This window comes from Neohortaea acidophila, assembly GCF_010093505.1.
Source record: "Neohortaea acidophila strain CBS 113389 unplaced genomic scaffold BDY17scaffold_7, whole genome shotgun sequence".
In the NCBI taxonomy this organism is placed as follows: Eukaryota; Fungi; Ascomycota; class Dothideomycetes; order Mycosphaerellales; family Teratosphaeriaceae; genus Neohortaea; species Neohortaea acidophila.
Genome location: NW_022985516.1, coordinates 696,845 through 721,925, shown reverse-complemented (window position 1 = coordinate 721,925; position 25,081 = coordinate 696,845). Strand labels below are relative to the sequence as shown.

The following is a 25,081-nucleotide window of genomic DNA, read 5'->3' as shown; positions in this document are numbered from 1 at the left end:
CAGGGGTAAGTTGTGTGTCGCTGGAGAGCAACATGAAGGTGAGGATGTTGGTATTCAGAGGAGGGTGACGATGTAAGCGTGTCGTGCCTCACATGAAACCGAGCTGGTCCCTGCATTTTCCCCAAACTCTATTTCGGCGCAGCCTCCCCGGAGCCTTACGTGAGAGATGAAGTAGATGGATCGTGAATACGTTACTACAACGATAGGTGCAACAATGAGTCGAGTTCTCAATCGACTAGTAATCTCTATGCTGTGAATGCACGCCGACCACGTCATGCGTGGACATCACTACCGACGTCCTCTATTGCGCTGATCAACCGCACACAAGTCTCCCTCTGCGTCTGCCCATTGACCACCACCCGGAAGAACTTGCCCTCCTCGCCCGGGGCATAATCAATCATTAATCCCTTCTCCAACAGCGCGTCTTTTGCGCGTTCAGTGATTCTACTGTTCCTCTCCTTCGCCCCTTGTCCACTCTGCTTGTCAAAGTAGAAGCAGACTTGCAAGCAGGGAGGCGGGTCCTCGGACACCAGGCTGAACCGCGCATGCGACTTGACGAGTGAAGCGAGATACTCGGCCATCTCGAATGCATGGTCGACGTATGCCGCATACCCTTCCGTGCCGTAGTAGATCCAGCTCAAGGCAAATTTCAGCGCATCACCCCGTCGTCCGCATTGAGGCGTGAGATCTGCGAGGTCCCAGAACACCCCATCGTCCAATCCGCCATTGTTCGCAGTGTCTTCCCCTGCCTCTCCATCTCCGTGAAACAGGTATCCAGCCGGAAGCGTCATGGCGCGATGAAACAGCCTCAAATCCCTGCCCAGCAGAAACGAGCACGTCAACGGCACACCGAGCATCTTATGCGCGCAAATGCTCATCGAGTCCGCTCGCTCCACCCCCTTCAGCTTCCACCGCTGTCGCGCGCTAAACACCACCGACCCACCCCACGACCCATCAACGTGCAGCCATAGTCCTTGCCGCTTGCAAACCTCCGCAATTTCGTCGAGTGGATCGTAAGATCCCAGTACTGTCGTGCCGGCCGTGGCATTAACGTAGAAAGGCGTTTCACCTTCGCTCCGGCACCTCTCGACAGCAGCCTCCAGAGCATCAGGCTTCATACGACCTTGCGAGTCGACGGGCACACTCCGGACGGCGTTTGAGCCAAAGCCGGAAATCTGCGCCGCTTTCTCTACGCTGTAATGGCCGTGAGCGGAGGTGAAGAGGACGAAGCGCCGCGCGCCATTGCCTTCGCGCTTCGTCTCGGGGAACAGAGTGTTCCGCGCGATAACGAGAGAAGTTTGATTCGCCGCCGAGCCGCCGGGCTGCGAGAAGCCGCCTGCAAACTGTCCGTGGAAGCCGAACATGGACGCCAAAGCACGCGTCGTGCGCTTCTCGATAAGCGTCAGCGCCGGCGCGACCTGGTAGATGTGAACATTGGTGTTAAGAGAGGAGAGGAGAAGATCGGCGGCGACGCCAATGGGTGTGGGAGAATGGTAGAGTTTGTCGAGGAAGCCTTGGTCCCAGGTATTGACGCTGTGCTTTTGGATGCGGCGTGCCAGCTCGACCACGCCTTCCAGTCCCCGGCCGGCATCTTGTAACCGGAAGTCTAGGAGTTTGGAGAGCTCGGTGGGGTTTCGATAGTCCAGGAGTGTGGGCGCGATATGTCCGTTCGTTGCTGCGGAGTCGTGGTTGCTTGCTTTAGCCGCAAGCGTGGCATTGTCGTCTGCGGTCCGGACGAAATCTACCACGAGATCTTTGACCGCGGTGAGTATCTAGTACGCGTTAGCATGGATCTTGTCGGATGTGTTCTGTCACTAGCTACCTCTTCGGTCTCATCGGCTCGGGTGGTAGGCTTCATGTTCTGAAGCCCATGGTCTTTGCCAGTGCCGTTCACGGACATGGCGTTGTGGAGGTGAGGTCTCGCGGACTGGAGAGGCTTCCACGGAATATCGCAACAGCCAAAATTTGATCACCACGAAGAATCCAGTAAATATTTAGAGATCATGAAGCAGCGATGGACGAAGTGCTAGGAGATGCGCAATGGGAGAACTGGAGAAAAGTCGAGATCTCATGGCGTGGACGAAGATGACGAAATCCGAACTCAGTTTCCACTTTGGGCGAATGTCCGCGGATGATATGAACCGTACAATAAGGTATTACAGAGAATCAAAGGAAACGATACACCGAAACACGGCCGCCGAATTCATGGCCTCATCACGTCGACGTTGTTGCAGCCGACCCCCTTGTGCCAATCTTGGTTCCATTCGCCTTCGTCGCCTCCGAAGTGCTGTTCTTCCTCTTGCTCTTCTTTCCCTTCTTGGCCTTTGCGTGTCGTTCCCTCGCCAATTGCAGCGGCGTCTTGGCCGTGATGTCCTTGTCCTTGTTGATCTCCAGCTCTGAAAAGCTCTGGAAGCCATCGTTGCTCGCCTTGATCTTGCTCTGCCGGATCCAGTCGGCTCGTCGGCGCTTGTAGAGATCCATCTTCCAATTCTTCCACACGGCTCGTCCGCTTGGGCTGTCGCGTAGCTGCGTCTCATTCTCCGCCAATTCCTCTGCAATCCGCTCGCGGATGAAGGCCAAACCGTGAGTGCCATCCCACATACAATCCACGACGTGCGAGGCCCCACTGTCTACAGCCATCTCTCCCATGTGCCCGTAGAAGTGCTGGATGAGCTTTCGCGTCGAAATCATCGAGGCATTGCGCGTGGTCAATGCTTGCTGAAGCGTTCGCGAGACGATGTGATCCTTCGACATGGCCAACAGAGTAAGCGCGTCAAGCGCAATGAGCGAGTCGAGCACAAGAGCGCTCAGAGAACCGGGTACGATTAACATTGCCTGCGCAAGGATGTTGAAGTGCGTCTTGATGGGCTCGGAAGAGCGCGCAAAGTTCGCCTTGGCTGGATCGTTGGCGACACTCTGGGTGCTTTCGTGAGCAGCCTCATCCTCGCCGGCAGTACCAGGGCCGAATTTGAGCAATTTCTTGATTTCGAAGCCATCCGCAGTGTGCCATGTAGAGTCGATTTGGACCGCAATCGCCTGGGTGTCGATGTCTTTGATGGTGCAACGCTCAATCAGAGTCCGCACGACCATCGTTCGACTCTTGCGCAAGAGATCGGATATGGTTGGGATCAGGGCCTCATGCGCCTCGAGAAGATCGTCATATGCCAGTCGCTCTAGCACACGACACACAGCATACCCCGCGATTTCATTGCGTGCGTGCGATGCCAGTCGCTCCTTGAAGAAATCGACATACAAATTTTTGAACACCTTCTCCGGCGCATGTTTGACAATCTTTTCCACGAGATGCGAGCCCACAGGGTCATAGACGAGCCCATTGATAAATTGAGCGCTGCTGCTCTCGGGAGTGATGGGGTTGTCGGGCAATAGCGTTCGGAGTATGTTCGTTTCACCCTTTGTGTTCTCTTTGGATGTGGCGTTCAATTCCAGCTGCAGTAACAATTGCAGAGATGGATTTCCGTGTGGATGAGTCGCCAAGGCGCGTAGCTGTTCAGTATCCAGCCCGGCAACACTCTCTGCAATGAGTTGCTTAACAGCATCGGCGAAGGATTCGGGCACGGTCCTGTCCTTGTCGAGAGCCTGGATCGTAGCCAACCCGGCACCATGAGCGGACTTGTTGTCTTTCCATTTGCCTTGCAAGAGGTGTTTGGTGGAGAGGTCGTCGATGGGTTTTCCAGACAAGACGAGCAACAGGACGCGAAGCACATGCGAGGCATAACGATCGGTCAGCAAGTAGCCGATGTTGCCTTCCAGCTCGGCCAGGGTGTCCAGGTAGAAGATCTCCATCGGCGTGTGGTCTTCGTCGCCGCTAGTGGCATTGGCTTCATCGCTAATCGGTTTGGGTGCCGAGGCCAGGAGCTCTTCGGTGACGAAGGGGGCGGCGTGTAGGAAGAGAGCTTCACAGCAGTGGGAGGCGAAGCGGTGAGATACTAGGTGGATAAAGCTGGACAAGTCAGTCACGACGTTCCTCAAGTGGGCGACAGGGCTGCACATACTTTCCGCTCAGCTTTCGAAAGAGATTCTTGAGCTGTGCCGACGTGGACAACTGGATCAAGCGCTCAAGCAGGCGGGAGCACGACTGGCTCTGGGCAATCTTGAGCTCCTTACCTTCCGCCTCAGCGTACACGCTGGAGAGAAACTGGGCCTTTTCGTCGGCCGACTCGAAGGCGTTGGCTTCGAGCAGTTCGGAGGCATGACGGAAATGCTCTTGCTCCTCTTCATCCAGCAGGCCGAAGAAAGGTCTTTCCCTGGGCGGATAGGCGGCATCGAGGCTTTCGTCTGCTTGCGGGTCTGCAGCGACATCATCATGCCCGCCATCTACGCCCGCCTTGCGCCGTTTGCTGCTGCTCTGTTCGACAACCACATCAACTTCGTCCTCTTCCTCGTGCTTCCTCTTCTTCCCCTCCATGCGCCTCCCGCGCTTCTTATTCGCCTGCGGCATGCTGGATGGGTCGGGTGTCCTTCCAACTCTGCGCAACGCGCATTTCACCCTCAATAATTCGTCAGGTCCAGATGTGCATCAAGCTGTCGTTGGAGGAGGGCAGGAGGTCGTGCAAGGTAGCTTTGGGAGGCAGAGGCGGATGGTGAATGCAAGCAGGGCGATGGATGACGGTGCCGCGTTCATCAAGCTGGACCATCGGAAAAATCGAGATCTTGATCCCGATGGACCCACTTTTCAATCTTGGTGCGCTGCATGTGCCGGTCTCACCCCTCGATCGGCCATTCTGAATCACAAGAACAAGGACAAGAACATGATCATTGCACAGATGTGCGGCCGCACGACTGGGACACTGACCCCATCCAAGTCATCGCGCATCCACTGTCCAGTAAGTCTATGGCTGTTGAACACTCAGTAGGCAGCTCGTCCTCGAGACGTCCTGGCGAGTTCGTCGTTTGTGAAAAGGCGATCAGTCCAATGCCGCAGTCCTCAGAGCCAGACAATGCCCTCGGAAAGGTGCTTAAGCATTGTATAGCAGTCAACCAGAAGAGGCTTCGACTAACAATGATGCAGCACATGCAATCGACGTGAACGACATGGAAGCCTTGCCTTATGTAATCAGAGTTCTGTCCGCAGACGGTGCGGGCCGAAGCTCGGACGCGACATTTCGTCGCAGCGCGCGTTGGGCGAAATTTCAAGAAACGCATGTCGAGAAAGTGTCCAACGTGAGAGCAGTCAGATTCCCCCTCCTCGCTCCTTTCCGCAATCACATACAACCTCTCACACTCCCGGCTGTGGAGCCGACACATTCACCATGAATTTCGGCGGTCAAACGCCAACGATCATCGTTCTCAAAGAAGGTATGTTGCAGTCGAGAGAAGCTTATGTCTGGCTAGTCGTGATCGTGTGTTCTGACCTGCTTGTCATATTCCAGGCACCGATCAGTCGCAAGGCAAGGGACAAATCGTATCAAACATCAACGCCTGTATCGCCGTCCAATCCACCGTCAAGGGAACCCTTGGACCTTACGGCGGAGACCTACTTCTCGTGGACGAAAATGGCAAGACAACCATTACAAACGATGGAGCGACGGTGATGAAACTCCTCGACATTGTCCACCCCGCCGCTCGCATTCTCACAGACATCGCACGATCACAAGATGCGGAGGTGGGTGATGGGACAACGTCGGTGGTGGTGTTGGCCGGAGAGATTCTCAAGGAGGTCAAAGAGCATGTCGAGCAAGGCGTAAGCAGTCAAATCATCATCAAAGGCCTACGGAGAGCGAGCATGATGGCCGTCAAGAAGATTCAAGAGATTGCCGTCAACACGAGCGAGGGCAATCAAAGGGAGACTTTGAGGAAGCTGGCAGCTACGGCGATGAGCAGCAAGCTCATCCACCGTAACGCCGATTTCTTCACCAAGAGTACGTGATTACATTTCCTGCCACGTAATGTAGGCCTGACTAACATCCAATCCAGTGGTTGTCGACGCCGTCCTTTCCCTCGATCAAGACGACCTCAACGAGAAGCTCATCGGCATCAAGAAGATCACCGGCGGCGCTCTCCAAGACTCCCTCTTCGTAAACGGTGTCGCCTTCAAGAAGACCTTTTCCTACGCCGGCTTCGAACAGCAACCCAAATCCTTCTCCAACCCCAACATCGTGTGTCTCAACGTCGAGCTCGAATTGAAGAGCGAGAAAGACAACGCCGAAGTACGAGTGGAACAAGTGTCAGAGTATCAAGCCATTGTCGACGCCGAGTGGAGAATAATATACGACAAGATGGAGGCCCTGCACAAGACAGGCGCCAAGGTCGTCCTCTCCAAACTCCCCATCGGCGATCTCGCAACGCAGTACTTCGCCGACCGCGACATCTTCTGCGCCGGCCGCGTTGCCTCCGACGACCTCGACCGCGTCTGTCAAGCCACCGGCGCCAGCATCCAATCTACCTGCTCCGACATCAAACCCCAGCACCTCGGCACCTGTGAAAAGTTCGACGAGCGCCAAATCGGCGGCGAGCGCTTCAATTTCTTCGAAGGCTGCCCCAAAGCCAAAACCTGCACCCTCGTGCTCCGCGGCGGCGCTGAGCAGTTCATCGCCGAAGTCGAGCGCTCCCTCCACGACGCCATCATGGTCGTGCGCCGCGCCATCAAAAACACCACCATCGTCGCCGGCGGCGGCGCCTGCGAAATGGAAGTCTCCGCCTACCTGCACAACTTTGCCGACAAGAACGTGCCGCACAAGCAACAGTCCATCATCAAATGCTTCGCCAAAGCGCTCGAGGTCATCCCGCGTCAACTCTGCGACAACGCCGGCTTCGACGCAACGGACATCCTCAATCGCCTGCGCGTCGAGCACCGCAAAGGCAACACGTGGGCCGGCGTGGACTTTGACCACGAGGGCATCCGCGACAATCTCGAGGCGTTTGTGTGGGAGCCGGCTCTGGTGAAGGTGAATGCCATTCAGGCGGCGGTGGAGGCGAGCTGTTTGATTTTGAGTGTCGACGAGACGATCCGGAATCAGGAGAGCCAGCAGCCGCAGGGGCCGCAGAGAGGCTTGCCACCGGGGGCTGCGCAAAGGGCTGTGAGAGGCATGGGTAGGGGAAGGGGGATGCCCATGCGGGGGAGATGATGCGGGTCTTGAATGGCACGATGAAGTGAGAGTACGCTTATGTGTATGTAGTCGGACTTCTACATCACAATCGGATTCAACGCAGCTCGTAAAAGAGTCATATCATGCTTTCTCGCCTCACCACCCACCAGCGAACACGATGATCACGTCACCCTCCAATCCCAGTCATCTCCATACCCCCTCTCCACCTCTCCAAGCCTCAAACGCCTCCTCTTCTCCCGATTCACCTCATTCGCCGCCACGGCCGACATCTGCTCGCTCATCGCGCGCTGCGCCGCGCTCAGGTTCCCCAACTCCACATCCCCCAAATCGGAACTGCGCGCCAGCTGCGTCGCCAGCACGCCCAGCGCTTTCCGCTTAAGCGCCTCGACGTCGGCCGTGATTTGCGCGTTGGAAGCCGTGCGCGCTTTCTTGGCGGCGCGCTCGTCGGTTTCGGCTTGGCGGGTTTGCTGAGCCTGCTGGGATTCAGCGCGACGGGCTTTGGCGGCTAGGTAGCGTACGCTGTGGCCTTGGATTGAAGAGGGGGTGTTGGTGTTGGTTATGTTGTTGGAGACGGGCGGGGTGGTGAAGAAGAGCAGACGGCCGAACTCGTCGCGTTGGTATTGCTCGCGGATCTCGGCGGGGATGCTGAGATTGGCGTGGTCGGGGAGTGTGTAGACCTCGATTGGCGGTGGGTTGCGGTAGTCTGTCGAGGGGGCGCGGGGCGCGTAGAGAGCGGGGTTGGGAGGGATGCCTTCGGAGTGATGTTGTTGCTGCTGCTGTTGGATATGGTGATACTGCATCGGTTGACCCATGGGTCGATGCTGACTCTGCGTGTGCGGCGTGGCTGGGTTGTAGCTTTGCGCTTGGTGGGCCGATGGTGGTCGCTGCTGGAGCTGAGGCATCGGGCTCTGCGCGTGTTGCGCGGCGAACGTGGCTTGCGATTGTGGGGCTGTGAAGGACGTTTGTCTCACGCCAGTGCTCGGAGGCCGCTGCTGTTGCTGCTGAATCTGCTGAGAAGAAGCCAGAGCCGAGCTCTGATAGCTTGGGGCTGCAGTGGCCATGGGCCTGGGTGGCGCCGGAGTCTCGACTTTCGGCGGCGGCGGTGGAGGGGTGGGTTCGGGTGGAGGGGAGTCTTTCTCGGTCCTTGGCCTGCGATGCACGGCGCCTATCTTTGGAGGCGCGCCGTCTGCGCCCCAAGTAACTTTGGGAAGCTCATCGGTCTCCTTCTGATCGTCTTTCAACAGATATGCGATTGGAGAAGGGAACTTTTTCATTTTGCGCGGGTGATCGAAAAGGTCCATTTCGTAGTCCTTGTCTCGCACCTCGTCCGGTAAACAGCTCGCCCAGGTCTTGATGGTGTTGAATTGGTGCCGCTCTTCGTTGTAGCGATCCTTGCAGACATATATCTCCGTTCCCTCGGGGAGTCCACGCGGTCGGCCCTTGAAGAAGCGCGTGTAGAACATGATGTAACATTTGCCCTCCACCTCCTCGATGTTGTGATCGCGGTATCTCCCGGTCTTGACGAGTTCGCTGTTGTAGAAGTGCTTGTCGGCACGATGGACTGTCTGCTCCGGGCGGTAGTACCAGCACACATTGACCATACTCTGACCATTCGGGTTCTTGTATGTTCGGTAAATCTGCGCGGGTATGGGTTTGGTGAGGTCGTTCGGGTTCTGCAGATGGACCCATTCGCCGACTCGGTACAGTTCGCCGTTGTGCAGTATACCGTTCGGCATGGGGATCTTGCCCTCGTCATCTGCGAAAGTGTCATCGGGCTTGGCCTTCTCGTTGTCGTACAATTTGCCCGCCTCGATCTGCAGCTGCGTCGCGTCTTTGAAGATTTGAGAGTCATCGGTGTTGTACTCCTTGGCATTGTTGAGCATGAGATTCACATCGGCCATGAAGGCTTCCAGGGTGGGATACTTCTTTCGCTTGACTTTCCGTTTGAGGGTATCGTACGCGATGGGATTCTTGACCTCGGCGTAGTACTCTGGCATAGTTGCTTTGTCGGGAAGACGTTCGAAGTGTCCGATAATTAGCTGGCCGCGGTTGTTTTTCGGCTTCCTGAGGCCTTTGAGAACAGCAAGGATGCGCGCCTCCATGGGGGTCAAGAGCTTCGGAGGTCGACCTCTGGAACGCTTGTTCTCGCCTTCATCATCCCCGCTTCGATGCTTCGTCTTGCTGCCCGGCGGTCGACCCCGTTTCCGCTTCACAACCGGCTTTCCTTCGTCGTCCAAATCAGGTTCCTCTTCCTCTTCGTCCTCCTCGCCTTCTTCGTCAGAATCCTCCTCCTCTTCTCCTTCGCCTTCTGCCTCTTCGACAGGGACATCTTCAAAAGTAGGGATTTCACCCAGGTCTGGTAGCTGCGCAACTTCCTTGGTGATCAAGCCCGATTCCACCAGCTTCTGCAAGCGCTGCTCCAGCTGCTCTTTGATGACCAGAGCATCCTGGAAAGCCCCGCTATCCGGTCGATTGAAGACTTGCGCATTGTGTGGGATGAGGGCAAAGTCGCGTACGAACTGCGAGAAAGTCTCATACGCGCGTGTGTTGATCTTCTGCTTGATGGTGGACAAGGCGATGGGCTCTTGAATGGTCTCGTAGTACTCCGGGATGACTCGTTTGTTCACTTTGCGATGGAAGAGTTTGGAAGGGTCGAAGCCGTCTTGAGTGCGATAGTCGTAGATGTATTGGAGGAGATCGTGCATGGCCTCCCACTCGGCATCAGGGATCTGGGTGCCATCGTTTTGAGCGGCTTCGGTCGATGGTACCGGAGTGGTGCTGGGACTTCGCTCGCGCTTCTTTGGCGGCATCGCGTCGGTGGAGGGAAGTGTTATCACACCAGGCGCATTCGCGGTCAGTTGTTCTCAAGACGCCGCAGCAAGGACGCGCCAAACTTTCGTGCCTGAGCAGCTGCTTAGCTAAGCCAAGAGGACGGCCGTCAGCCACAGAAGGCGCTACCGAACTGCCATGGAGTGGCGTTGCATTCACTTTGTCGAAAACATCAAAGACGCTCTTCGAAACCCGCCATCTTTTATCAGATACGAACAGCGACGGGCTATAATATTGCGAAAGTTCCTGATCAAGGAACGGTCTTAACACTAACACTGTCGCCTTCATCGACCCCAACATCTGACCCAACAAGCTAGCCGAACGACTCCATTCAGTACCGGCTGGCCGACTTCTCGAAGTAAGGTATTTGGAACACCAGGCTGCGTATTGCCTGCTCTCCTCGTCCCCTCAACATCCGACCAGGTCTCGCTCACAATGTCAACCAACATTCGTCTGCGAGCCCGAGGTCCGGAAGGCGTAGCGACCATCACAATCGATAAGTCTGCAACGTGGCAGGAGTTGCTCGGACAAATATCGAAGCACACTGGAGTCGAGGGAGATTTCGATCTCAGTTACGGCTATCCTCCTCAGCCTCTAAATGTCGAGTCAATATCCGGCACCACTCAAATCTCCGACTTGCCCCAGAACCTCAATGGAGAGCAACTCATCGTCAAGCCGAGAGCGATCCAATCCAAAATGTCAAATCCGACTGCAGAGGCAAAGCCGCAACCGTCAGCCGTCAAACCTCTGCCGCCGCGGGATCTTATCTCACCACCTGCTCACAAGCATGGTGATTTCCCTCAACAGCCTCTAGGTTTGACGAGAAAACCGAGAGTAGACGTGGAAAGCGAACCGCCGGAGGTACCAGTGCCGATGCTCGACGGTTCGATGGTGCTTCGAGTGATGCCCGACGACAACAGCTGCATGTTCCGGGCTTTATCTTCCGCGGTCCTCGGCTCTGCGTTGGACGGCATGACCGAGCTTCGTAGCGTGGTGGCACAAACAATTCAAGCCAATCCAGAACTCTACACCAAAGGTCTGCTCGAGAAGGAGCCAACCGCATACTGTCGCTGGATTCAGCGAGAAGACAGCTGGGGCGGAGGGATCGAGCTCGCCATCTTAAGCCAACACTTCAACATCGAAATCTGCAGCATCAATGTCCAGGATTTGCGAATCGACAAGTTCAACGAAGGGCAGCCCACGCGCTGTATCCTCGTCTACTCCGGCATTCATTATGATGTCTGCGCCGTGGCACCCTATGCCGGAGCAGATCCGGAGTTCGACAGGAAGGTCTTTGACGTTGTCAAGACAGGCGATGACGAGATCGACGGCGGTGCTCTCGAGGCCGCGAGAGAGTTGTGTAGAGTTCTGCAGGGAAGGCACTACTTCACCGATACACATGGCTTCACTGTGAAGTGTAACGTGTGTCAACAGACCGGGACTGGGCAGGATTGGGCGGTGCAACACGCAAGGAGCACCGGACATGGCGATTTCGGGGAAGGCTGAACGTGCTGTATTGGGCCAGGCGTGAGTCATGGCCGATCCAGGCAACAACTTCGGCGAACAACGAGCAACGGATATCATGGATCTTCTCTGAGCGAGTGATTAGGGAAGTAGCTTCAAAAGATTCGAAGGTATACGTTTTGTCCGCAGGACTCTGCGTTCGTCCGAATGGACCCTTCCCTTTTGCTATATTGTACTTTGTCCGGATGTTGGTTCGATTCTCCTTGAGCAGGCTGCTTACCATTTTGCACTGTCCAGAACTCATGAGGACTGGGTTGACTTTGATTTTGCACACAACCTACGAACGACATGATAACCTAAAGCAGTTGGAAGATCACGGTGGACGGGAATGGTACTGCTGCGTGAACTCTAGTTAATCGTGCTGTGACCAGATGACTTGCCGCGGTCATTCTAGTGGGCCTGGGAAGGCTGAACATTCCGTATTGGGTGACCGATCCAGGCGACAGCTTTGGCGGAATGACCAACGCATATGTAGGATCTTCTCGGAGCAAGTAGTCAGGGAAGTAGCTTCAATTGACACTTCGGTAAACGCTATGTCCCTAGGACTCTGCGTTAGTCCTTATGGGCCCTTCCCTTTTGCCACGACGTGCTAACACGTTGTCCTGATCTTGGTTCGAATCTCGCCAGTCTCTCACTGTAGCAACATGCAGCCATTACACTTCGGCTCGAGCCTCTGAGAATTGGCTAGGTGACTTCGTTTTTGTACTTTTTCTCCCACAAATGTCGAAATGCACGACAATTCAAAGTAGTCGGTCATGGAAGGCTGGAGTGCACGCACGTGATGAATGCCGTTGCTGACTAATCTTCACGACGCGTGCTTGCTTCGCGTGACGCTCTAAAGTTCACTACCGCTCCAAACTTGAAGCTGTTTGCTCAACACCACGTCTCGCCACGACTTTGTGCCCTCTCGTGACGGGAGAAAGCACACCACCAAGGCCGTGATCATGTCTTCCCGGAAGCGCAGCAGGGATCCCGATGATCTCGACGGTGAGGTGGAAGTGGAAAGCGCGAGTTCCAGCTTGCGCCAGGGCGGCGGGCCCAAACGCTCCAAAGTTGCTTTGGCGCGCGAGAACGGCGGTTCAGTCATTTCCGACGATGATGAGGAGAACAGCGACGATGCCGGTCGAGCGTCAAGAGCGTCCCGCGGCATCTCCGAATTCGTGCAAGACGAAGATGGCGAAATCGACGACCTACGCGCCACCCAGATCGTGGAGAAGCAGTTCCGCGGGCTCCGCGAGAACATGGCTTCGGAACAGGGAATCATCGAGGAGGTCTACTGTCGCAATTTCATGTGTCACAGCAAGCTACGCATCAAGCTCGGTCCGCTCATCAACTTCATCATCGGCCATAATGGAAGCGGGAAGAGTGCGGTCCTCACCGCTCTCACCATGTGTTTGGGAGGCAAAGCAACCGCCACGAACCGTGGTGCGAGCTTGAAGAATCTGATCAAAGAGGGGGAAGACAACGCGACTCTCGCTGTCAAGATCAAGAACCAAGGCGAGGGTGCATATAAACCCGAGTTATATGGGGAGAGCATCACGGTCGAGCGTCACTTCTCACGCAATGGAGCAAGCGGGTTCAAGCTCAAGAACGACCAAGACAAGCCCATCAGCTCCAAAAAGGCCGACCTAGACGACATCCTCGATTTCTTCGCCTTCCAACTCGACAATCCTATCAACGTCCTCACCCAAGACATGGCCCGCCAGTTTCTATCTAATAGCACATCCAGCGACAAGTACAAATTCTTCATCCGTGGCACGTGTCTCGAAGTGCTCGACGCAGACTACAAGCTCCTCGAGGAGTCCCTTGACGGCATCAGTCACAAATTGTATGCTCGCGAACAAGACATGAGCATCCTCAAGAGCAAATTCGAAGAAGCGGAAAGGAAGAAGCAGCGTGTGGAGCAGATCAACACAATCAAGCAGAAGATCAAGGACCTACAACGCATGCACGCGTGGGCACAAGTTGAAGAGCAGGAGCGGGACCTCGAGAAGTGCGAGGCTAGTGTTTCCGAGGCTGCGGACAGGGTGCAGGAGAAGAGGAATGCCGCCGAGGACGTTGATGGCGTCTATGAGGGCCACAACCAATCCTGGGAAGGTGCCAAACGATCGCTTTCCGACTTTCAGACCCAGCTAGAGCCTGTCACTGAGAACCACAAGCTTGAAAAGGACGCCTTTGATACCAACAAGGGAGAGCTTCTCAAGCTCAAAACTGAGGAGCGGACTATGAAAGAGAACATCACCAAGGCCAAGAGCGACGTCCGCAAATACGAAAAGGCCGTCAATGAGGAGAAGCAGCGCCTTGCTGATGCCGAAGGTCCGGAGCATGCTGCTCGGCTTGACCAACTGGAGACGTTGAAGCATGCGGCCGAAGAGGCAAAGCTGGCACAGATGGAGCATGGTACAGGCATCGCCGAGCTTGAAAGGAAAAGGGCTGAATCCGAGAGGCAGCACGACGAGGCCAGACCTCAGCAAAAACAGCGTGAAGACGAGTTGAAACGACTTCAAACACGATTGAACAAGGCGAAAGCAGAGCAGCAGTCACCATTCGACGGGTACCGTCCCAATATGGAAAACCTTGTCCGTCAGATCAACAGAGAGACTCGGTGGCGCTCGAAGCCCGTTGGCCCGGTCGGTCATCACGTTAAGCTGCTCAAGCAGGAATGGTCATCACATATCGAGCGCACCTTCGGTGGTGTTTTGGAGTCTTTTGTCGTGACGAACAAAGAGGACGCGGATCTGTTGAGTCAGATCATGTCGAGAGTCAAGTGCACTCCCGGCACTCTCATCTGCACACCAGGAAGACTCGACACGACTGGCAAAGAGCCGCGAGCAGGCGTAGACACCATTCTCCGAGTGTTGGAAATCGACAACGATGATGTGCGCAATCAGCTCATCATCAACCAGGCCATCGAACAAACGGTTCTGATCCAGGACCGGAAAGAAGCCTATGACTTCGCCTACGCAGGTCCCCGCCCACAGAATGTCAAGAGTGTGATATGCTGGGACGATAACGACAAGCGAGCTGGCTGGCGTTTCGACTGGAGCAGAACAGGTGCCGCGAAATCCAGTCCGGTTGCTAGATGGGACGTCCCACGGATGCAGTCGAATCGCTCCGAACAGATTGCATCTGCCCAGCAAGATGTGGAGCAAGCTGGCCGAGATGTCACAGCCATCCAGGCGCAAGTCAAACAGTTGCAAAACGCCGCTGTCAAGGCAAAGCAAGATGTCGTTGCCTTTCAGAGACGCCAGAAAGACCTTCTGGTTGCCTCTCAGCGCGCCGAGGATGCGGTCGTGGCCAAGCAAGAGGAGATTGATGCCAGTCGCCCGCAGCATGGCAAACTGCAAGAGCTTGAGCATCAGCTCTCGGAAGCTAAAGGCGAGCACGAGGCGGGACAAGCATCCTACATCGACATGGTCAATGCGATGGACCGCTTGAATGAGATCGCGAAGGAGATCAAGACGCGCCTGGATGCGGCGCAAGCCGAGCTCGATCAAGCGAACAAGCGAGTTGTCAGTGCCGAGAAGCGTGTGCACCAGACCGAGCTCGCTCGCCAGAACGCCCTGAGAGAGAAGAATCTCGCACATCAGCACATTGCCGATGCGCAGGAGGAACAGGACGGTGCCGAAAAGCGGCGAGACACGCAACGCAATCAAGTTGAGTTGTTCATCGGTGAAGCCTCGAGGATTGCCGAGAGGATGCCGGTTGAAAGAGGTCTCACTGCTACTGCCATTGATCAGCGGCTCGACAAGCTGGTGAAAGACAAGGACCGAGCGATGAAGGAGATGGGCGGGTCGGAGGAAGAGCTCAACACGGCGTATTTGGTGGCGCGAAAGGAGTACGAGGATGGCATGAAGACCTTGAAAGATATGAGCAAGGTCGCCGACGTAAGTTGTCCAGCACCCGACTTTTGCTACGAGGACGGAAACTAACATATTGGATAGACGCTCCGACGATCGCTGGAGTACCGTTACCGCCGTTGGGGTCTTTTCCGCTCCTTGATCTCGTGTCGTGCGCGCATCAACTTCGGCTACCTCCTCAGCGAGCGCCAATTCCGCGGCCGCGTGCTCATCGACCACGCCAACAAGCTCCTCGAAATCCGCGTCGAGCCCGACCTCTCCAAAACCTCCGACGCAGGCCGCGTAACCAAAACCCTCAGCGGAGGCGAAAAGTCCTTCTCCACCATCTGCCTCTTGCTTTCAATCTGGGAGGCCATGGGCTCGCCGATCCGCTGCCTCGATGAATTCGACGTGTTTATGGACTCGGTGAATCGCGCGCAGAGTATGAGCATGATGATTGCGGCCGCGAGGCGCTCGGTGGGCAGGCAGTTCATCCTCATCACGCCGCAGAGTATGAACCATGTGGACTTGGGGGACGATGTGAGGGTGCATAAGATGAGTGATCCCGAAAGGGGCCAGACTGTGTTGCCGTTTGGGGCGACGCAGACTTAGGGGGTGTTGAGATGGGGCAGGGTGTGAGGAGGGAGACTTTCGTTTGATGATACCAACGCTCCGGTGCTTCAGGAGCTGCATTTACATTTCTGAGTCTGTTTGAGCGAGCTTGATTATACCGCCGTAGGCGTGTGCCGTACCAGATAGCTTGGCAACTTGCTGACCATCGCGTCCAGCCGGCAAGGCTGTCCACTTGCTTTGGTTCGGTCTCCACATGGTGAGGACGGTATTGCGGAGTCAATGGACGGGCTGGCACGCAGACAAGTGCATTCTCATGAACAAGCAGGAGCAGCCAAAGAAGCAGCGCAAGTGCCTTGATCACCCGTGCCATCCTCGCAACACGCTCGCTCCTCCACCACATCTCCATCACACAAAACGAAAAACAATGCTATCCCTCCCTACCGAAATCCACACCTCCATCCTCCAAACCGCCACCTTCCCCGACCTCTGCTCCCTCCGCCAAACCTGCAAAGCCCTGCATCGCCTCCTCTCCCACGGCGACATCCTGCGCCACTGGCTCCACGCGCACCTCGCCCCTCACCAACTCGCCCTCTTCCCCCTCCCCTCCACCCCGACCTTCACCTACGCCGTCGAACAGCAGCGCCGCCACGACGCGGCAACGGAAACGGCAGCGCTGCTGAGCGAATTCATCGAGCGCGAGGTCCTGCGCGTCACGCTCAAGCGGCTGGATGTGTATCCGCAGCATTCGCGCGCCGAGCTCTCGGTGCTGGTGAAGGCGCAATTGAAGGAGAAGCTCGTGCCGTTGTTGTTGACGGTGCAGCATTACCTGGAGAAATTCGCCGAGGCGGTGCTGCGGTGTGTTGGAAACGAACAGGGGTCGGAGAACTTTGACACGTTGTATGACGAGTTGCGCGCGGCAGAGAGTCGCATTCTTGACTCCTATTCTCCTGAGCAGCTGCTGCAGACGCACAAATTCTGGTTGTTCTTCTGCTGGCTGCATAACTACATCCTCGATCGGCCGGATTATGAGTGCACTCGAGGCCGGCCGCTGGCGTACGGAGTAGGAGAGTCAGATCGCCGATATCAGTTCCGGCTGATGCTGGTACTGGGGAACTTGAGTGCGCTGAGAACTCTGCTGAAAGCCGAGACGGACGTGGAGCGCTTCGAATTGATCACGTCTTGGACCCGGCGGTTGGACCCCGAGTTGAACAGCCTTTGGAGACGGCAATGGGAGGCTGTAGTGTTCGGATGTCGCCAGCCGCTTGCGGCGCGGCAGGCTAAGGCGGCACTGCGTTTGACGCTCTCGGTGGGCGAGGTGTGGGTTGATGGGGCCACGGCGGCGTTGGTGAGCAGAGGCTTACTCCGCGTCGACAAGAACAGAGATGTGGGCTCTCCGTGGCAGGCGTTGGACTTTCTGTTCGATGTGGCGGGGTACGATGTGCTACAGACGCCTCCGTCGCTGATGCAGGAGCTGCGATGGCACCGATAGCAGCAGCGAATCATTAGCGGATGTTGAATCTCCACGAACCTATGAGATTAATTTATCTCTTTACACAGACGTCTTCTCAGCTCGGAATGGCGGCCAGCGCATTGCCAAATACCGTCCGCAGTCTGTCCGCATCCTCCAAGCCCACGCTGAACCTGACGAGACTGACTTCGCATCCGAACTGCGCCGCCCAATCCAGTTCGGTGTAGTGGGCCAGCAAGACAAAGGGTGAGCTCAGGGTGAAATTCGTCCCCAGACTCGGGCCCTTTTGCGTGTCGAGATGGTCGTAGAAGACCGCTGCATCCTCAACGCGGTGAAACACAGCAGAGAGCAGGCCCCCGTATCCTCCGTCCGGTAGTCGGCAGGCATCGTAGAAGGCTTTAGTGTCGCTGTATTTGGGATAATTCACGTGCTTCACTGCGCTGTGTGATCGAAGAATGTCGGCAATCAACTCGGCATTGTGATTGATGCGTTGAATTCGACCGACGAAATCGCGGCTGTTGCGTTCGAGGTAGACGCTGTCGCCCTCGAATTGGTTGTCCTCGTAGTGCTCGTTGAAGTGCTCTTTGATCCGGTTGTAGTACTGTGAACGTGGATTTACAATCATGCAGCCGCCCATGACGTTGCTGTCTCCACTGAAGATCTTGGTCAAACTTGAAACCAGTATGTCGGCGTATGGCAGCACATGGACATTCAGGAAGTTGCCAATCGTCTCGTCGATGACAACAGCAAAGTCATATTTGTCGGCAAGGGATCGAATGCGCTTGAGATCGGGTGTTTTGAGCAGGGGGTTGCCAGGGAATTCGCAGAAAAGAGAAAGAAAGCGTTCGCCATTCTCCAACCGTTTTTCGAGATGGTCCAAGTCGGCGGCGTTGCCATGGCCGTAAAACTCAGCCCCTGCGCCGAACTTCTCCAGCACTTTCAGAGTGTCGACGTACGGGAAGCCATACATGACGCTCTTGTCTTCTCGAACAGCCAGTCGAAGAGCAAGATGCGCATGAAAGATGGCATTCATACCACAGGGGTAGAGGAAGACATCGTCAACGGAAAAGCCAGGTACGTCTCGACTACGCTGCCGTGAGAGGTCGGTTGCGTCATTCAGTGAATCTGGCAGCTCTGCCTGACTTGTCAGGCTCCCTGCAATGCGTTTTCGAACTGCCAGTTTCGCCTGGGAGGCAAAAGTCACGTCGAGGTTACGGCCGAATCGTTCTTCGACGAATTGAGCAGAGTCGGGTACTGCAACGCCATTTCTCTCTGGAGTGTTTCCGTTGGTGTGGGTAGTAGAGCCCTTTGATAAGGTCTTGTCGGTGGACAATCGTTGATATCGCCTTGGACCCTTGGCGATTGGAGTGATGATGGATGACTGAGGGGTTGAAAGAACCATGGTCTTCGATTCGAGTGCTTGGAGACAGAATTCCGCGCGGCGACTCTGTATGCCTTCGCCAGTGTGTTGCCAGAAAGCTTTAGCTGTCGGCCATAGTTCTTTGGGGTACAGGACCGCACATAGATGCGGCTGCACGAATTGGGAAGCATTCGATTCGACAGGGACGAACTCAAGGATGCATAGTCGACTTTGCTCGAGCGACGGATTGTTGTGAGAGATGAAGGCGACACAGCGTTTTGCGCAGGTGATTGTGGGAAATAGCATAGCAAGGTCTTGGTCGGGTGCACCATGTTGTTCAACGATTGTTCTCGCCAGTCGCTGTATGATTTTGTGTATGAAGAATCTGCCCCAAGTCAGTCGAGAGTGAATGATGATTGCTTTTGGCGATTGCAGAAACCTTGGATAGCCACATTGCATCTTCTCCAACACCCATTGCTCGCCCTCCTCGTAGCCAACATTGGAGCGCCATGTTGGTAATGAGACGCTTACGGCCTGAGCACGCGATCAGTTGCACGTTTCTTATCGCGAGTCAGAAGTGGAGGACCTACATGTGGAGTATCTGGTGGCACGGTCTCTCCAAGTGTGTTGTTGAAAGGGAGTTCAACCGGCACTCCAGGCATCGTGGAGTTGGGAGCGACGAGGACGACTCAGAAGGAAACGGGATTGTGTCGTGGGTATGTGGTTGGTATGACATGTGGTTGGACTCATTCTCATAATTTCATCCCAACCTTTCACCGAGATCGGGCAAAGGGTCCCTGCGTTTCGCGTGGCCGCTCCCACGCGCCGCGCCGCAACTCTAAAAAAATGTCAACCTCAATTTATTGCTGAAGTCGATGCACTCGAAAGACACTCCACGTGCTCTGCAACAATGGCACCCACCAACAAGAGGCGCAAGTTGCAGCACGAGTCGCCAGAGGATGAAATTGATGGCGCATCCATTTCATCCCTATCTTTCCACAGTGCACAAGAAGACTTCAACGAGAGCGAAAGCCTGGAGGAGGAAGATGTGGACGAACAAGAAGTGGATGCGGCAGACCTCAATGATCAAGAGCCTGGAGAGGACGAGGACGAGGACGAGGATATGAGCAGCGAGCAAGAGTTTGTCACTCCGCGCAAAGTACCACGCGAGACTGGCGCAACGCAGAAATCTCTCAGCCGGAGCGCCAGGCCTTCACAAAGCGGCGCAAGTGAAAACAGTGCATACAATTCCGGCACCTTCAAGAGCAACACCTTTAAGATCCAGGTAGATGAGCTGCTTGCCCAAATACGACCAAGACACGGCGCTCGAGAGTCGGCAGCAGAGAACGCACTGCATCGGCTGAAAGGCATCATCGAGGCCATCCCAGCTGGTGCCCCTCTTTCAGTGGACGACGCAGAGCGCGGCCTGCTCATGTCGAGCAAGGTCGTCATCCCTTTCATGGAGCCCCGCCCGCCAAAAGATGCGAAGTACAAGCTGGAATACAGCAAGCCGAGCAGTATCAATGTCGTTGGAAGCTATGCCCTGAAAACAGCGAGTCGGGTCGAGGCAGTGGCGGCAATTGACATGCTCGTCACAATGCCCACGGCTCTCTTCCAAGACAAGGACTTCCTGAACTACCGCTATTTCTACAAGAGAGCCTATTACCTGGCTGTTATAGCTGCTGCTCTACAATCGGCGTGCGAGACAGAGTACAGCACTCGGTTCAAATACCACCACGACAATCCCTTCAAGCCAATCATTGTCGTCGCTCCTAACGCGCACAAAAGCTCGTCAAAAGGCAAGACCTCGTCTTCGAAATGGGAAATCAACATTCTGCTCTCCACCTCAGCAGATGTGTTTCCGCCCGAGAAACTTCTCCCGGATCGCAACTGCGTGCGCAATGCCGTCGACAACTCATCGGAGGGTGGGGCGATAGCAACGCCCTTCTACAACAGTTCCATCCGCTCAGACATGCTTGTATCCTCCTACTTGAAGCTTTCGCACTCCGCTGCGAAGGATTGCGCAGCCTTTGTGGACGCTTGTATCTTGGGTAATACCTGGTTGCGCCAACGCGGGCTCGGATCAGACATTCAGGCTGGCGGCTTTGGACTCTTCGAGTTCAGCGCGTTCATGGCTCTGCTATTGTCAGGCGAGGGCAATCTTCGGCCGATCCTCGGTAGCGGATATAGCAGCTATCAGCTGTTGAAAGCTACGCTTCAACTACTGGCAACAAGGGACTTCAGCAAGGAGCCGCTCATCATTGGCTCGACAAGCGGCAATGTCAAGGCGACGGGACGTGGGGCGCCTATAGTGTGGGATGGTCAAAGACAACACAACTTACTCTTCAAGATGACGCCTTGGGCCTACCGTTTACTTCGCCTTGAAGCCAGGACCACGCTGAGTATGCTCAGCGACCAGAACTTTGATGGCTTCGAAGCTGCGTTCATCATGCGGAAGGATCTGGACCTCTATCGATACGATTACGTCGTGGCTTTAAGCAAAGGCCTCCTGGGACCAGACAATGCAAGCCCTGGCCAAGCTCCGTTGCAAAAGTACCGGCAACTGTACGAGGTTCTCGAGCGAGCGCTCGGTGATCGGGTGAACCTCATCAGCATCACGGCTCATCGTTCCAAGGCATGGAGAGTCGATTACGCGGACCCTACGCAACGGTCTGAGGGAGAGATTCGAGTCGGTTTCGTCATTAATCCAGCCACTGTGCATCGAACCGTTGATCACGGGCCTCCGGCAGAAAAGAAAGCCGAAGCAGCTCAATTTCGAGAGTTCTGGGGCGAAAAGGCGGAGTTGCGCCGTTTCAAAGATGGAAGCATCCTGGAAAGCCTGGTGTGGAGTGCGAAAGAGAGCGGGCAATCGGTCTTTGAGCAGATCGTTCGCTATGCCATTTCGAAACACCTGGGAGAGCGCGTCGAGAAGGACGTACAAATCGCGGGCGAGAGCTTCGCACGACTTCTCTCCGGCACTGCCTCGGATACCAATTCTCAAGGATCTCTGGAGGCCTTCCGACAGTTTGAGACCGACCTTCGCGGTCTAGATGGTCTGCCTCTGTCGATTCGGGAGATCGTGCCTGCTGACGCCCAGCTGCGATCGACATCACTAACCTCGATTCGCAATCAACGACAGCAAATCCCCGCTGATGTCGTTCTCCAATTCGAAGGATCTGCCCGCTGGCCCGACGATCTTGTTGCTATCCAAAGGACAAAGATCGCCTTTCTGCTGACCATCCATTCTCAGCTCGCGGGATCGTCAGAAACCGCTACGGCACGTGTAGGTCTTGAGAACGGGGAGCACGACGTCTTGAACCAGGCATTCTTGGATGTGACATACGACTCAGGCGCATCCTTCCGTCTTCGCATCCACCACGATCGAGAACAGACACTGCTGGAACGCAGGCTCAAAGACAAAGCATTGGACCCACGGACCAAGGAGGTTGCAGCCCTCGGCCTCGCGAAGTATAGGCGGGATTACGTGAAGCTGCCTGCATTTACTCAGGCCATCGCGCGCTTGTGCAGCCGGTATCCGGCCCTGAGTGGCACGATTCGCCTACTCAAGAAATGGTTTGCGTCTCACTTACTGGACAACCACGTCGCGGACCCAGTCATTGAGATGCTCGCTGCCCGCACTTTCGTCCAGCCCTGGCCCTGGCAAGCTCCCTCGAGCGTGCAGACTGGGTTCTTGAGAACTCTGCACTGGATCTCACGCTGGGACTGGCGCAACGAACCACTGATAGTCGATCTCAGCGGTAGCGGTGACCTCAAGCAGCCCGAAGTCCAGAGCATCCAAACGAAATTCGAAGCGTGGAGGAAACTAGACCCGGCATTGAACCGAGTCGTCCTCTTCTGCGCTTCTAGTGTCGATCAGGACGGCACTGCTTGGACCGATGGACGACCACAGAAAGTCGTAGCCGCCCGACTGACCGCACTAGCCCGAGCAGCTTGTGCAGAAGTTGTAGACAAAGGCCTGGACCTTCAGCCTGCGTCCTTATTCGCCTCGCCCCTCGCCGATTTCGATTTCGTCATCCACCTCAACTCCGACTTCATGCTCAACGCGAAGTCCTCCCGCAAGTCGAATGGCAGCTCCGCTTTCAAGAACCTAGAGCTCGACGTCGACACCGACGCTTCTCGCGTGGGCTACCAGCCCCTTCGAGATTTTACTTCGGAGGTAGAGGCTTTGTTTGGCGCTGCTGTTCTCTTCTTCTCGGGCGGCGAGGAGCGCGCTGTGCTTGCTGGGCTGTGGCAGCCGCAGACGGCTGATCGGGCTTGGAAGTTGAATCTGGGCTACTCTACTATTCCCAGGATTGGATCTGAGGGTGAGGAGGATGTGCGGGCCGAGATTAATCGGGAGGGCATTCTGGCGGAGATTGCGAGGATTGGTGGGGATTTGGTCAAGGCGATTGAGGTCAATCGTAGATAGTCTGACGAGCCAGGGCACCGATGTCTGTATGATCAAGGTCTCGTGCAACAATGGTTTCTTCCGCGTGCTCATTTCTGCTATGTGAAGATGTTGTTCATAGTTGTGTGAGTCGTGGGCTCCACATTTTGTCCAGCTGTCGACGACAAGGCTGAAGCTCCGAAAGCGGTATCACGCCATCCACGCATGAAAGCATGAAACGCACACTCGTGGTCAGCACTCTCTTGCCCTCTTTCGAGAGAGGCCGTTCACTTACACTATCTCTGTCTTCAACAACGTCTGAGCTGCCTCGACAAGTCCAAACGAAAGAGACAACAACATGGCACCAAACAACCACCCCAGCACAAATGGCTCCTCCACGCCCAAGAAAGAGCTCCTCCTCAACGCCTTCGTAATGACGACGCCCGGCCACCTAGCCCCAGGCCAATGGCACCACCCCCGCAACCAAACAGCAGACTACAACAAGCTCTCCTTCTGGACGTCGCTCGCCACCAAACTCGACACCGCCGGCTTCCACTGCATGTTCATCGCCGACACGCTAGGCGCCTACGACGTCTACAAGGGCCCCGCGAACGTGAACCCGGCGCTGAAGAGCGGTGCTCAGTTCCCTGTCAACGATCCGCTCTATGCTGTCCCTGCCATGGCGGCTGTGACGAAGAATCTCGTTTTCGGCGTGACGGCTAGCACGACGTATGATGCGCCGTATGCGCTTGCGCGCCGCTTTTCGACTGTTGATCATTTGACCGAGGGCCGTGTGGCGTGGAATATTGTCACGTCGTATTTGGATAGCGCGGCGAGGAATTTTGGGCTGGATACGCAGATTGAGCATGATGAGCGGTATCGCATTGCGGATGAGTATATGGATGTGGTGTACAAGGTACGGGTGCCGGGGCATGCTCGATGAACGCAACGGAGAGCTAATGTCTTGTGTTGTAGTTGTGGGAAGGCAGTTGGTCTGATGATGCGGTGGTGAGAGACAAAGAGATTGGCGTGTTTGCGCAGACCGGCAAAGTTCGAGAGATTCACCACAAGGGAAAGTATTTCAACGTGCCTGGGCCGCATATCTGCGAGCCCTCGCCGCAAAGGACGCCGTATGTCATGAACTTGCCAACCCCGTCGACTGCAGGTCCTCAATGCAAGACTTGCTGACACTTGCCACGTCCTAGCTTCATCTTTCAAGCAGGTACCAGCAAAGCGGGGACGGAGTTCGGTGCAAAGCACGCAGAGGCCGTCTTTCTTGGTGGTCAGACTCCGGAGAAAGTGCGAGCGTCCGTAGATGCACTGCGAGAGACTGCAAAGAAGAACGGCAGGGATCCGAGCCACATCAAAATGATGGCGGGAATGACGATCATCATCGACGAGACAGACGCAAAAGCAGAACAGAAGAGGGACGATTTCCTACGCTACGGCGACCGCGAAGGAGCCCTGGCACTGTTTGGAGGCTGGACGGGCATTGATCTGTCCACTTACTCGGACGACGAAGACTTCAGATTCGTAAAGGCGCCGGCAGTGCAATCGATTGTCAATCGCTGGTCAGACACCGTGCCGGGGAGCGAGGGCCTGAAATGGAATAAGTCTCGAATCGCCGAATACCTACTACTCGGTGGAGTCATTCCGAAAGTCGTTGGTGGTCCTCAAACAGTGGTGGACGAACTGGAGAGATGGGTGGAGGTTGGCGGGGTGGACGGCTTCAACTTGAGCCATATCGTCAACCCGGGCTCATTTGACGACATGATTGAGTTTCTCTTGCCGGAGCTGTCGAAGCGAGGGTTGTTCAAGAATCAAGTCGCGAAGGAGGGCGCGACTGCTCGGGAGGTGTTCTTCGGGCAGCCTCATGTTCTGGATGACCATCCTGCGTTTCAATTCAAGTGGAACGGCGAGGACAGATAATCACATGGCGATTCTCGGAGTCGTGTCGCAATTCCGATGATCTCAAGTCACTCCGCTCGCTCGTGTTCGCGTATGTCTCGTCGATGTCTAGATTCACCCAATGCT

The 25,081-nt window shown here is 55.7% G+C and overlaps 9 protein-coding genes across 9 annotated transcripts; 6 read left to right on the top strand and 3 right to left on the bottom strand.

The window, feature by feature from the left end:
* Positions 1 to 272: 272 nt before the first annotated feature.
* Positions 273 to 4,459, bottom strand: BDY17DRAFT_317586 (pyridoxal phosphate-dependent transferase; the record flags this gene model as incomplete). The annotated part of the gene is made up of 6 exons (XM_033736115.1): positions 273 to 816; positions 838 to 905; positions 933 to 1,675; positions 1,749 to 1,753; positions 2,240 to 3,961; positions 4,014 to 4,459. 6 exons carry the CDS (start codon positions 4,457 to 4,459, stop codon positions 273 to 275), a joined length of 3,528 nt encoding a protein of 1,175 aa, XP_033588464.1.
* An 811-nt stretch (positions 4,460 to 5,270) lies between these two features.
* Positions 5,271 to 7,085, top strand: BDY17DRAFT_252622 (chaperonin Cpn60/TCP-1 family; the record flags this gene model as incomplete). Its single annotated transcript, XM_033731269.1, has 3 exons — positions 5,271 to 5,316; positions 5,391 to 5,879; positions 5,935 to 7,085. The coding sequence occupies 3 exons, from the start codon at positions 5,271 to 5,273 to the stop codon at positions 7,083 to 7,085; spliced, it is 1,686 nt and encodes a 561-aa protein (XP_033588463.1).
* A 143-nt stretch (positions 7,086 to 7,228) lies between these two features.
* On the bottom strand, positions 7,229 to 9,877 carry BDY17DRAFT_253500 (uncharacterized protein; the record flags this gene model as incomplete). The annotated part of the gene is made up of 1 exon (XM_033731346.1): positions 7,229 to 9,877. The coding sequence occupies one exon, from the start codon at positions 9,875 to 9,877 to the stop codon at positions 7,229 to 7,231; it is 2,649 nt and encodes an 882-aa protein (XP_033588462.1).
* A 155-nt stretch (positions 9,878 to 10,032) lies between these two features.
* Positions 10,033 to 11,510, top strand: BDY17DRAFT_299880 (uncharacterized protein). Its single transcript, XM_033733970.1, has one exon. The coding sequence runs from the start codon at positions 10,332 to 10,334 to the stop codon at positions 11,400 to 11,402; it is 1,071 nt and encodes a 356-aa protein (XP_033588461.1). The 5' UTR covers positions 10,033 to 10,331; the 3' UTR covers positions 11,403 to 11,510.
* A 695-nt stretch (positions 11,511 to 12,205) lies between these two features.
* On the top strand, positions 12,206 to 15,871 carry BDY17DRAFT_317582 (putative DNA repair protein Rad18; the record flags this gene model as incomplete). The annotated part of the gene is made up of 3 exons (XM_033736114.1): positions 12,206 to 12,247; positions 12,413 to 15,307; positions 15,365 to 15,871. The coding sequence occupies 3 exons, from the start codon at positions 12,206 to 12,208 to the stop codon at positions 15,869 to 15,871; spliced, it is 3,444 nt and encodes a 1,147-aa protein (XP_033588460.1).
* Positions 15,872 to 16,256: 385 nt separating this feature from the next.
* BDY17DRAFT_325397 (uncharacterized protein) lies at positions 16,257 to 17,321 on the top strand (the record flags this gene model as incomplete). The annotated part of the gene is made up of 1 exon (XM_033737353.1): positions 16,257 to 17,321. The coding sequence occupies one exon, from the start codon at positions 16,257 to 16,259 to the stop codon at positions 17,319 to 17,321; it is 1,065 nt and encodes a 354-aa protein (XP_033588459.1).
* A 76-nt stretch (positions 17,322 to 17,397) lies between these two features.
* On the bottom strand, positions 17,398 to 19,322 carry BDY17DRAFT_253388 (pyridoxal phosphate-dependent transferase; the record flags this gene model as incomplete). The annotated part of the gene is made up of 3 exons (XM_033731335.1): positions 17,398 to 19,045; positions 19,100 to 19,194; positions 19,251 to 19,322. The coding sequence occupies 3 exons, from the start codon at positions 19,320 to 19,322 to the stop codon at positions 17,398 to 17,400; spliced, it is 1,815 nt and encodes a 604-aa protein (XP_033588458.1).
* A 461-nt stretch (positions 19,323 to 19,783) lies between these two features.
* BDY17DRAFT_253168 (Nrap protein) lies at positions 19,784 to 23,089 on the top strand (the record flags this gene model as incomplete). Its single annotated transcript, XM_033731319.1, has 1 exon — positions 19,784 to 23,089. The coding sequence occupies one exon, from the start codon at positions 19,784 to 19,786 to the stop codon at positions 23,087 to 23,089; it is 3,306 nt and encodes a 1,101-aa protein (XP_033588457.1).
* Positions 23,090 to 23,227: 138 nt separating this feature from the next.
* On the top strand, positions 23,228 to 25,069 carry BDY17DRAFT_299872 (alkanesulfonate monooxygenase). Its single transcript, XM_033733969.1, has 3 exons — positions 23,228 to 23,963; positions 24,023 to 24,177; positions 24,253 to 25,069. The coding sequence occupies exons 1-3, from the start codon at positions 23,406 to 23,408 to the stop codon at positions 24,974 to 24,976; spliced, it is 1,437 nt and encodes a 478-aa protein (XP_033588456.1). The 5' UTR covers positions 23,228 to 23,405; the 3' UTR covers positions 24,977 to 25,069.
* Positions 25,070 to 25,081: the final 12 nt, after the last annotated feature.

What these genes read in the sequence shown, in the direction of transcription:
- BDY17DRAFT_299880 (XM_033733970.1), top strand. Translation starts at nt 10,332, where the DNA reads ATGTCAACCAACATTCGTCTGCGAGCCCGAGGTCCGGAAGGCGTAGCG.
- BDY17DRAFT_299872 (XM_033733969.1), top strand. Translation starts at nt 23,406, where the DNA reads ATGGCACCAAACAACCACCCCAGCACAAATGGCTCCTCCACGCCCAAG. An exon ending in ATATGGATGTGGTGTACAAG is followed by an intron (nt 23,964 to 24,022) that starts GTACGGGTGCCG and finishes CTTGTGTTGTAG; the next exon opens with TTGTGGGAAGGCAGTTGGTC. An exon ending in CCCTCGCCGCAAAGGACGCC is followed by an intron (nt 24,178 to 24,252) that starts GTATGTCATGAA and finishes GCCACGTCCTAG; the next exon opens with CTTCATCTTTCAAGCAGGTA.